The sequence below is a fragment of the Chrysochloris asiatica genome, unplaced genomic scaffold, assembly GCF_000296735.1.
Source record: "Chrysochloris asiatica unplaced genomic scaffold, ChrAsi1.0 scaffold00041, whole genome shotgun sequence".
In the NCBI taxonomy this organism is placed as follows: Eukaryota; Metazoa; Chordata; class Mammalia; order Afrosoricida; family Chrysochloridae; genus Chrysochloris; species Chrysochloris asiatica.
This window is the reverse complement of record NW_006408559.1, coordinates 7,857,655-7,870,189: the sequence shown is the minus strand read 5'-3', so window position 1 is coordinate 7,870,189 and position 12,535 is coordinate 7,857,655. Positions and strand designations below refer to the sequence as shown.

General features: G+C 43.4%; 1 protein-coding gene across 1 annotated transcript in view; it reads right to left on the bottom strand.

The window, feature by feature from the left end:
- Nucleotides 1-11,836, bottom strand: part of LOC102819234 (aldose reductase-related protein 2-like) — a 61,163-nt gene extending 49,327 nt beyond the window's left edge. The window contains exons 1-3 of the mRNA XM_006861148.1: nucleotides 11,771-11,836; nucleotides 8,396-8,563; nucleotides 7,343-7,459 (exon numbers count right to left, since the gene is read on the bottom strand). Of these exons, the coding sequence (XP_006861210.1) occupies nucleotides 7,343-7,459; nucleotides 8,396-8,563; nucleotides 11,771-11,836 (351 nt within the window). The remainder of the gene's footprint in view (nucleotides 1-7,342; nucleotides 7,460-8,395; nucleotides 8,564-11,770) is intronic.
- Nucleotides 11,837-12,535: the final 699 nt, after the last annotated feature.

Below are 12,535 nucleotides of genomic sequence, written 5' to 3'. Positions count from 1 at the left end.
TTTTTGACATATAAGATGTAAATGGGTCCAGAGAATTTTCAGTTGCATGTGTTTTAATTATATCATGTTAGGCTCAAGTGTGACTTTATAATTTTCTTTATTTAGAGATCGTGCATATGGTTTATATGGGTCAAGTTGACAAAGGTGGAAGGTAATCGTTAACTTGACGAGGAAAGGATTTCAAGTGGTTTAGAAATTGAGATACACTTATTCTCGCAGTGATGAAACCTAATACAGGCATAGTTAAGTCTATAATGAGTGGCTATGAGCATCCAATCAATTGGAGGTATGCTTCTTTGAGGGTGTGGTCTGTTCCCAACATAATGGACACATGGGAAAGTCTCTCTATCTCTTTCACTGAGGACCTGGGACTCTAATATTGTAAATCATGCCTTTGATAATAACTTCTGTTTATACATATACATACATATGCTTCACTGGAGTCCTGACATGGTGCTATAAGACAAGCACTAGATCACAAGGTCAGTTTGAATCACAAGGACAGTAGTTAAAACTCACCAGCCAGTCCTTGGAAACCCTATACATGACCTCTATGAGTTGGAACCAACTTGACAGCACTTAACAACAACAACAATATTTCACTGGTTTTGTTTCTCTAGAAAAGCTAAGACACCAGTCATATTTTTAATTCATTCCAACCTGGAGGACTTATCTTTTGTCACTATCCCTAACAATGTTTTACTGATATTCATTAGGTTTTCAATTACTAAGCATTCAGAAGTGGTCTGCCTCTCCTTAGCCTATCATAGGCTGGAAGTTCCGTGAAAACCTGCCCATTATAGGTGATCCTGCTGAGTTTTAAAATCCCAGTGGCATAGCTTCCAGCATCATAGCAACATGAGTATTGGAAACCCAGGTCAAAATCCCTGCTCAAATCCATCTCCCTTGGTAACCTCTAAATTTGGGTAGAAATTGTATTTCTCTTTTCACATGAGGATTCAGTCATAGCATTTGGAAACATGAGTATAAATATTGTCAGAAAAAGAAGAAATGAAAGCCATGGGTAATTTGGCGGAACTGGAAGAACTACCAAATGACTACAAGGAAATTAAGTAGCATCAGGCACATGGACTGTTTCACACCAGCGTGGAGAGCACAGATCTCTGAAGGAGACTTTACATTTATAAAAAGCTGGAACCTTCCTGCCAGGCATCCAAGAATGTTCCTTTACTGCCCAGGACATGGCCTTTATCATCTCTGGGGAGAAATTCCTTCATGGGCTGTAAATGTGAAACTGGCATCTGTTTTAGGCACCTGAGTTTTGTTTCTGAGGTTCCAAGACCCTGAACCTCTAACATTGGCTCGCCAATCATACCTGCATGTGATCTTTTCAGGCTCCATGTCAATGAGACTAGGCCAAGATTTCCAATAGTTTGGAAATCGAGATGTACTTATCCATGGCGTAGAAACCTAATACAGGCATAGTTAACTCTATGATGAGTGGCTATGAATAGCCAATCAATCGAAGGGATTTTTCCTTAGGGATGTGGCCTGCTCCCAATATAATGGGACAAAAAAGGCTCTCTCTCTTCCACTGGAACCTGAGACTCAACAATTATAAGCCATTTTCTTGATAATAAGCTTTGCTTTATATATAAATATATATGTTTCAGTGGTTCTCCTTCTTTACTAATCCAGTCTAAGACATGTAATACTAAGAGTGGGGCTCTTGAGAAATAAAATTGCAAGGATGAGTTTTCTTAATTGGTACTCAAGTCTGACTAATTTTAAAGACCCTGATATAGGGCAGAGTCATGTCTGACCTCAATTTCATAGGAATCTGCCATGGGCTGAATTTGAGTCTGATTTTCTTTCCCTCTTGTGAAGTCAGAGGAGGTCAGGCATGGCCCACACGTGGGTTTTACAGTTGACTTCAGGAGAGGGATTTACTGCAATGGCTCCAGCCTCATGGAAGCATGAGACTTCATAAGAGAAGGAACAAAGGGCCATTGGAAGTAAAACTTTAAATTTTAGATGGTTACTTTGGATTTGTTACCTGTAGGGGCTGAAAGGAACATAGAGGATAACATGCTTCAGCAGATGAGGAGAAGCAGCTTCTGGAATTGTCTAAAGCAGATGTCATGCTGATTGAACTATATTTCTACTAGGGAGCCAAGGCCTACAGGAATCCACCCTGGTAGAGACCCAAGGCCATATGCATATGGATGAGGTTAATCCAAGAGAGAAGAAAATATTGAACTTGAGAGTTTTTAAAAGGCTATGTATTTGACTGCCTTACAGATATTGATTATTTCTGCCTGGTATTGTAAGAAAGACATACGTATGTGATAGAAATGAACATTGGGAATTAGGATTACAGAGATTTTGTAAACCCACCTTCAGCCTAAACTTGATTGGAATTAATAAAAGGGGAGCTAGAATTTTCCCAAAAATAAAAAGGATTTTTTCTTTAAGCCTTTGTAGAGTAAGGGGGCCTTAGGTGGAATCCTGAGTCCCATGGGGAACTTTCATAGTTAGGGCATTTGCATTTGAAAAGCTATGCAAACCAACCCAGAATTTCTGGGAGAACAGGAGATTCTTGATTGAAAGAAAGAAGGGAAAAGAGGGGGAAATCAAACTGTTTCAAAAATAAGCTTCTGGCAAGAAAGTTATTTGCCTTGGAGACATCAAGACCAGAAACATCTATGCCCATCAGAGAAAATCCCGTTCTAGGGTTGAAAGTTAAAGGAACTGTGAGCATGTTTATGGTGACTACTCCAGTCTACTTTTGAGTGAAATTGGGAGAAATGTAACAATGAAGACAAGGATTGAGTTTGCACATCTTCCACTGGCACTGGTTGACCTTGAGATGTGATGAGACAGGAGCAAGGGCTGGCTGATGTGATGTTTAGTGTCGTGTGAACTCCTGGGCCCACGGACACTGACCAGGTACTTGGGGCCTAGGGTTGAGGGTGAAGAGGCCAGTGGTTTGAAGTGCAGGGAGGTGTATGTGAACTCCCAAAGTCAGAGCTGGGAGTTTGACCTAACTTGGGTGGTTAAGGCTGAACTTTGACCAGAATCTGATCAGATGAAAATAAAGATGTTTGATACTGAATTGTTTTTAAGTGTCATCGAGTCATTTCCTACACATAATGACCCTATATACGCTTTCAGAGGAGCATCTGGTGGGTTCAAAATGCTGACTTTGGTGGCTTTCTGGTAAATAGGGTAGGAGTGCAGTGAGGATCTCTGTGAGCAATAACACAGTATACTGGATGAAGCAGGTTAAGGGAACAGTCCCCAAACTCTGAACCACATATATTGTTGTTGTTATTAGGTGCCATTGAGTTGGTACCAACTCATAGCAACCTTATGCATAGCAGAACGAAACATTGTCCAATCCTGGGCCAACCTCACTATTGATGCCACACTTGAGTCCACCAATGCTGCCACTTGGCCAATCCATCTCATTGGGGGTCTTCCTCTTTTTCTCTGACCCTGCACTTTACCGAACATGATATCCTCTCCAGTGACTACTCCCTCCTGACAATATGTCTGAAGTATGAGAGACGAAGTTTGGCCATCTTGGCCTCCAAGGAGCACTCTGGCTGCACTTCTTCCAACACGGATCTATTGGTTCTTTTGGCACTGCATGGCACTTTCAATATTCTCCTCCAGCACCATAACTCAAAAACATCAGTTCTTCTACGGTCTTCCTTATTTACTGTCCAGCTTTCGCATGAATATGAGGTTATTGAAAATACCATGGTCAGGTGCACTTTAGGCCTCAAGCTGACATCTTTGCTCTTTAACACTTAAAAAAGGTCTTGTGCACCAGATTTGCCTAATGTAATACATCATTTGATTTCTTGACTGCTGCTTCCATGAGTGTTGATAGTTGATCCAAGAAGAATGAAGTCCTTGACAACTTCAATCTTTTCTCCATTAACAAGAATGTTGTTTATTGGTCCAGTGGTGAGGATTTTTGTTTTCTTGACATTGAGATGTAATCCGTACCGAAGGCTGTGCTCTTTGATCTTCATCAGTAAATGTTTTAAGTCCTCTTCACTTTCAGCAAACAAGGTTGTATCATCTGCATATCGCAGGTTGTTAATGAGTCTTCCTCCAATCCTGGTGCCACGTTTTTCTTCACAGAACCCAGCTTCTTGGATTATTTGCTCAGCATACAGGTTGAATAAGTATGGTGAAAGAATACAACCCTGTTGCACACCTTTCTTAATTTTAAACCGTTCAATGTTCCCATGCTCTGTTCGAACAACTGCCTCTTGGTCCAAGTACAGATTCCTCATGAGCAGAATTAAGTGTTCCGGAATACTCATACTTCGTAATGTTGTCCATAGTGTGTCATGATCCACACAATCGAAAGCCTTTGCGTAGTCAATAAAGCACAGGTAAACATCATTCTGATAGTCTCTGCATTCAGCCAAGATCCATCAGACATCAGCATTGATATCCTTCGTTCTATGGCCTCTTCTGAATCTAGCTTGAACCTCTGGAAGTTCTCTGTCAAAGTGTGCTTGTAGCCATTTCTGTATCATATGGAATATCAAAGATATTGTCCAATGATTTCCACATTCTGTTGGGTCACCTCTCTTTGGAATGGGCGTAAATATGGATCTTTCCAATCAGTAGCCAGATAGTTGTCTTCCAAATTTCTTGGCAAAGATGAGTGAGTGCCTCCTGTGTCACCTCACTTTCTTGAAAGTTTTCAGTTTTTAATCCATCAATTCCTGATGCATTGTTCTTTGTCAATTCCTTCAATGCACCTTGGACTTCCTCCTTTAGTATCATTGGCTCTTGGTGCTGAGAGCAAGTGTAAATTGCTACAATATGATGGACTTTTGTTTATGGATGCAGTTGTTCAAATTTCCAACTGGAATGTCAGATTCTTTAGATCAAGGAACATGCTTTTCTCCTTAGTGTACTGGGTTGATTATTGTTGTTGTTGTTGTTAAGTGTCTTTGAGTCACTTCTGACTCAAAGCGACCCTATATAGGGTTTCCGAGGAGCAGCTTGTGAGCTTGAACCACACAGACCTTGAGTTTCAAATCAGCCTTGAAGCCAAGAGACAGGCATAGACACTGGCTATCAGAAATATCTTTAGCTACAAAGGCATGAAGTGGCTAGCTTACAAGCTTTCATGAGTGTGCTTAGTTTCAGAATGAGGGGGGTACGGAAGAATTGCCACTGGTTAGTTTTACTCTTTTCCAGAAGGGTCTGGTGAAAGGTGGTGTGAGATAATGTTGATATGATTTTCTGATTTCAATTGTGAGCTGTTGTTAGTAGGATTAATTGTGGTTTTCAGAACTAATTGTAGAAGATCTGTAATTAAAAGTGGAGAGTAGTTTATTTTCCATTTTAGGAACAGAGGATTCCAGGACCATCAAGAAGGAACAGCATGAATGGAGTGCGGGATCCCTGCCTGGAAAAGTGGTAACAGCAGAGGTGGTGGCATGGAAAGACAGAACAGCTGTGGACTCTCGGCCCATGTACTGAGTAAGGCTGTGTGGCCATGAGCAGGAGGCTATCTCTCAGGATGTGCTCTTTGGACATTTAAATGAATATATAGTTTGTTTTGTTTTGTATGTGTGCATCAAGTATTTTTGCTTTGTTCAATTTGACAAATAAGATGTAAATGGTACCGTTACATCTTATGTGTTTTAGTTATATCATGTTAGGTGCAAGTATGACTTTACAATTTTATTTACGTAGAGATTACTCACATTGTTTATACGGGTCACATTGTCAAGGGTGGAAGGTAATAGAGTTCCATGTCAATTTGACTTTGCTAGGATTTCGAGTGGTTTGGAAATTGGGTTGATAACTGTTGTTGTTAACTGCCCTCAAGATGTACTTATTCCAATGGTAATGAAACCTAATTTCCCTCTCCCGTGTTTGGAGAACAAATATGTGTATATCCTCCAAATTTGGGTAGAAGTTATATTCCCCTTTTCACATGAGGATTCAATCTTAGCTTTTGGAAACACAAGTAAAATTGTGTCAGAAGAAGAAGAAATGAAAACCACAGGTGAGTTGAAGGAGCTGGAAGAACTACCAGATGACGACAAGGAAATTAAGCAGCATCAGGCACCTGGGCTGTTTCACGCTAGCGCGGAGAGCACAGATTGCTGAAGGAGACTTCTCATTTAGAAAAATCTGGAACCTACTTGCCAGACATCTAAGAATGAATGTGATTTTACTGGATAGCACATTGCCTTGATCATCTTTCGGGAGAATTTCCTTTCATGACTATAAATGTAAAACAAAGAGGCTTAAACTGGATCTACCTTAGGCACCTGGATTCTGTTCCTGAGGTTCCAGGATCCTGAACATCTAGCATTGGCTCACCAACCACACCTGCATGTAACCTTCTCAGACTTCAGGCTACAAACTTCAAGCATTTGGGACTCAATAAAATTTCTAAACCATTATATGCAAATATATCATGACATATGCAGTCCTGGTGTGGCACTATAGGCTAAGCCTTGGGCTACAAACTACAAGGTCAGTGGTTCAAACCTATCTGCTACTCCTTAGAAACCTATGAAGGATAGCTATGAGTTGGAACCGATTTAAGTGCAATTACTAATGACAGCAACATTGTCACATATACAACCTCATATTTTAGAAACTGATGGTTGATTTCAAAATCCATCCATAGCATATTCCAAAAGCCACCATTACCACCCTGGGTGTTATTCCCATACACCCAGGCCCCACATATACACTTCAGGGCAAAACTTTTATTTCGAGACCAGTAGATGAGGATTTGGTCTCAATAATAGTTTTCTTGGAAAAGACACTGACAAATTTCTCCTTCCAACAGACTCAGGAGGTCTGGAGGGAGGGAGGATGGTACCCAGTTGACAACCTAACTCCCATGTAAGGCATGAGGTGGAAGATTTGGCTATCACATTCCCTTTCGCCTTACAGGAGCAGAAGAGGCACCCAGGAAAAGTGTCCTGGGTCCTCAGTGAGGACTGACCACCCTCCAGCACAAACATACTTGGACTTTTCTCCCACACATCACCCTCAGGGTGTTTCAATCACAAGAAGCTTGAGCCCTAAAATGCTGTGATGTAAAAGTCCCTCCCACAAGTATTCTCCCAGGAGAGGAGCCCTTGGCACAGAATCGGGACAAAGGCAACATGGCAGTGGTAGTTTCTGTGGGCTGCCAGAAAAATCAGTGCCCTCTCACACAAACTGGGAGAACACCCAGTATGTGGTGAACAATACAGCTATGGCCTTGACCTCCCAGACCACTTGCAGTTCACATCTCCCACCTCAGCAGCCCCACAGCCGATTAGAGGAGACCCCGGCATTGACTTAATAATGAGATGGGACAGGGAATGGTTCCAACCTGAAGCCCCTGAGGCCAGTGAATCAGGTAAATGTCCAGATAGTCCAGTTTCAGATCCTTGAGGGTCTTCTGACAGGCTTCCTTCACCAGGGGCCTCTCAAAGAAGGTGGGCCACAGCTGCGGAGAGAGACACCCAGGGTCAGTGCTAGGAAGGAGGGCTCTGTCACCTCAGTGGCTTGCCCCTGGGTCTAATGTGGGACAGAGTCCTTACAGCGAAAGTGGTTCAGACCGTGAGCTCACTTGGTCACCAGGGCACAGAGGTTAAAGGGTATTTCCTAAGTGTTAAGGCAGTTTCTTTATTCAGCTCTCCTAACATGTTATGTGTCCCTCATGCTAGTAGACATATTTGGTCCTGACGTCACATTTGCTACACCTCTTGACTATAGGGCGCTAAGGAATTGTGTCTTAGACTATAATCTCTCTCCTGCCTCAGGACAGAAGATCCTCTTTCTAAAACTCCAAGTCCCTGGGGATGCTTCTCCCAGAGCCCACCAGGACTCCACTCTGCACATGGATTCTTTGCTGCTCCCAGTGCGTGTTCTTTCCAGTACTCGAAGTTCCTGTTGAGTGCTCCTATCATCTTCAACCTTATAGACAAATGGCCTCCTTTTTACTATAGCATTTGTAACTGGCCTTTTATTATGCTGAAGGAGAATAGAATTCATAGGTGGGTATTTAAAACATCAAATGCCCACTGTGGAGACAGATTCTTGGAAGTGAATCCATTCTGGATCCATCCCTACACAGTCAGCCAGTGATCAACACTGAGCAGCTACATCCCATGATGGACAAGGAGGTCATGAATATCACTGTGGCTCAGTGGACTGGATTCCCACAATGGATATCCAATTCAGGAGAGGAGTACAGGGGCAGCATCTCCCATTCCAGTTCTGGCTGGGAGTGTTGTTATGTGGGTACTGGGTAGATCATAAAGCATAACAACTTTGTGCTTGTAGAAAAGGCTGGAGAATCCTTGGTGGTGACCAAGCCAAACACTTCTGGCTGCCCTGAGGTTAAGACCTTGCTCCCACCCACCCCATAGACATAGGGCACCTTGCTGACAATGAAGAGGTCCTTGCGTGTCACAACCTTCTCTTGGATCTTCTCCTGGATGGCCTCCCCCACCTCGCTCTCATTCATGTACATAAACGCACAGTCGATGTGGCGGTACCCCACGTCAATAGCTGCCTTCACAGCCTCTTTGACTTGACCTGGAGCAGACTAAGGAGAAGAGAAGACCATTACATGCTCTCATCCCCAGGTCACCTCCTCAGGACTCCCCTACACAGCCCACTTATCTAAACCTGGATGCACTGGGGCCCCAGGGCAGATAATACAATTTAGGAGAACATTTCAAAAGAGGAGGGAAAAAAGTGTGTTGGCTTTGTGATCATGGCTCATGTCTCATTCTAAGCAAGAGTCAACTGCCTCCTCATACAGGTAAACCTTTCAGACTTGACAGGGCCCCAGGTTTTCATGGGTGACCTGTAACTCCTAATGGCCCTCTTTCTAAAGATGGAGTGGCCATGGCTTCTCATTCCCCCTTTCTAAAGATGGTGGTGACCATGGCTCCTGGTTGCCCCTTTGTAAAGACCAGGCTGAAACTGCTCTCTGAAATGACCCGGAAGAAAAGACTTGGCAGAAAAAATCTCCAAACAGTGATAAGGCTCTGTAAAATCAGTCCAGATAAATCCAGGTTCTACTAACTCCTAGGGGCTTGGCCTTAAGCAGATTAATCTGTCTAAGCCTTGCACAAAAAAATGAGAACACTTGCCGTGGGGGTGGTTGGGTTGGAATAGGGCCACAGTGAAAAGAAAGTGTTTAGCACAAGGCCTGAGACTCAGGAAGTCTTGATGGTTAGAAGCAAGACATAAGTATTATTTCACAAAAGGGGGAAATGAAACATTGCCAGAGGCTGCCAAGAGCACAGTGACTCCATACAATAAGCACTGGACTGCATACCACAGGGTCTGCAGTTCGAGTCTGGCAACTGCTTTGCAGGAGAGAGCTGAGGCTTTCTGATCCCATGAAGATTTAAAGCCTCGTACACCCAAACAGGATCTCTATGAGTTGGAATGAACTCAATGGCATTTAACAAGAGCAAAAATACCCAGAAAGAATGAGTTTCTGGAACTGGAGACACAGCATCACAGTTCATTGAATACCATGGTCAACTGACATAACATAGTCCACGAAGACATTGTTAAAAATTCTACTTTGATAAGTAGTGACTGGAATCTTAAAAACTCATGACCGGCCATATAAGGTACAACTGTTGGTACCTCACTGTGCAGAGGAAAGAAGAGTGATAAGAACTGAAGACACTTGGAATCACTTAGTCCAATGGACCAATGGCACATGGGAGCACCAGTCTCTAATACCCTGAGACCACAACAACTACCATCACCACCTGCTCTGGAAGGTCCTGGATAGAATGGGAGAAAATGTGGAAAAAACTCAAAATTATATATATATAAAATCAGGCTTACTGGTCAGAAGGAGACCAGATGAACCCTAGACTATGACCTCATCACCCTTCAGGTCGAAAACTGAAATCAGCCCTGTGGCTCAGTTTTCAACCAAGCAGTAGATAGGAATATGGATGAGAGAACATTAATGAGGTGGTCAACCATTCAAGGTATAAAGGGCAGCTTTTAACTTGAGGACAAAATTCAGAAGAGTAACAAAAGAGATGGACTGGAAACAGGAAACCCAAGGAGGAAATGCGATCACAGGTGTTACCCTGAAAAGATGTCCATCATTGAAATGGAACAAAGTTTGTGATTTGTTGAATGTAAAACTGATGATCTGCTTTATAAACCTTCACTCAATTCACATAAAAAGTTAAAAAAGAAAAAGAAGGCAAAAAATCCCCAAAGGAATAGAGGCTCTTGCCCCCCCACTTGGGGCAAAAAAGGAAATAAATAGCACATTTTACTCTAACCTGGCCAACCTGAGCAACAAGAAAAAGGAAGGAAAGAAAAGGACTTTATCTTGAAATTCCACAAATCTTTTTCGAAATCTCTCTTATTATGAAATAAGGAGCCCTGGTAGTGTGTTGGATATGTGTTGGGCTGCTAACCACAAGGTCAGCAGTTCAAATCTACCAACTGCTCCTCAGGTGAAAGATGAAAATTTCTGCTCATGTAAAGATTAACAGTCTTGGAAACCCTATACAGAGTTACTTTGGCCCATAACCACCACCACAATTGTGAAAGAATAAATGTCCCAAGAAGTCAATGAAACAGAATGTGGATCTGTAGCACCCCAGGACAAGAAGTGGATGTAGCAGCAACTCAGCCTCCCCAGACCCTCCCACCATTGCATCCCACCTCCACTGACAAGGGGTTGGTTTGTTTTTTTTTTTAAATGAAGGAATTCTGTCCACATGCTCTAGTTCTGAAAGCAGCTTTGTCATTTATCTGGGTGAGCAGAGGTCCTGGAGACTTGGATCCATTGTCATGTTTGTAAGATGCTACAACTTGAATTTGGGATGAAGCAGCCCTTTCCCAGCGAGAGATGCTGGAATTCTTCTACTCCACCAGACAGACCCAAAATGCTTCCTTAGAAAGTCTGGGATATCACCCTCCCCAGTAGAGGAAGTGGGAAGAAGGATGCCAAGGGAAAACAGTGACCCAGAGAAGGAAGAGTCAAGTTAGGGTGACACAATCCTTGAAAGAAATGCAAGAAAGGCAGGTAGAAGATGATGAAAGAACTCTAACTTAGACTAAGAGAGGCGCATGCACCTGCTGTCCCTGAGCCCTGGGATGTGCAACATTTCTGCAACCTTGCCAGAGACATTGGCCCTGTCCAGCTCTCATGGATCTGATCAGCATAGCCAGACCCCTGCATAAACATTGGGCCACTTTCCTGGGGAGGCAGTGTGCGTCAGGAATTTGAACCGGATGAACACCCCTGGGAGTCTTGTTCAAGTGCAGATTCTAATGCAGAAGGCCTGGAATGACCTGAGAGTTTGAATTTCTAAGCAGCTCCCAGGACCACACTGAACAGCCAGTGCCAAGGGACTGAGCTCTTCCTGTCCCCTCCCCTCACTCATCTACCAGGCAGCAAACCCACTGCAGGTCCCAACAGTGCAGGACCCTTTAAAGTCCCAGAGCCAGGAAGCAGAGAGCAGAGGAAGATCTTCTAGAAGAACTTCCCTGGGAAACTAGTCTGTTTCTCAGCCCAACATCTGCTGGAATCTAGATCGTGGTGGAGAAGCTCTGTCTGTCCCAGTTGGGACAAGCATCCTAGGGGATTTGGAGTGTGAACGTTCTGGCGAGAGGGAGCTACCTATCCCTGGCTCCATAGTAGGACTTTCCCTCCTTACAACCCACCCAACAGCAGGCTTACAGGTTGACCACAGACAGGGGAGAGTGGCCAAGAGCCCCAGGATGGAGGCAGGTGACCACACACATGCATATCTACCTTCCAGGTGCCCAGGCCCACAATAGGCATCTCGGCTTTGGAGCTGAGTGTCACAAAGGTGGCCATGGTCAGTGCGGACAGGGATCTGAGCAGAGGGATGCTGAGCAGAAGGCGTACTGCGTCCTTTGAAGGGTTGGCTCCACCTCAGAGGGAGGAGCCAGCATTGGAGGCAGACTGTTTGCAGATCTGGTAGAACAGCAAGTCCATTCTGTTTGTATCTTGAAGACTGGTTACGGTCAATGAAATTCACACAGGATAACCTTGTGCAAAGTCCTCCCTGGTGCCCATATGCAGGAATGACTTCATGGCAGTGATACCTAAGCGCCTTATATATCACCTTCTGTTTTCTTTTAGGAGTTTAATGTGCAGAAAGTGAAACTGTGCAGGTACTTACATTTATATAAACTCATTGCTTCATGGTTGTACTTTCCCCAGAATACAGAGTGTGTTTGTTAACACCATCTGGACAGGATTTTTAGATGTTTGTGTTCTTCATGGATTTCCTTTGAATCTTTGGCTTTGAGCAATTATATTTATGTTGTTGTTGTTAAGTGCTAATAAGTCAGTTACAACTCATAGTCACGCTATGTAGAGTTTCTGAGGATCGGCTGATGTGTTTGAACCAACAACATTGTAGTTAGCATTCCAGGGTTTATCTTATCTACAGTACCACAGCAGGACTCCAATGACTTGCATATTGCTGTTGCTAAGTGCCCTAGAGTTGATTCCAACCCATAGCAACCCTGTATAGGGTTTCCAAGGAAC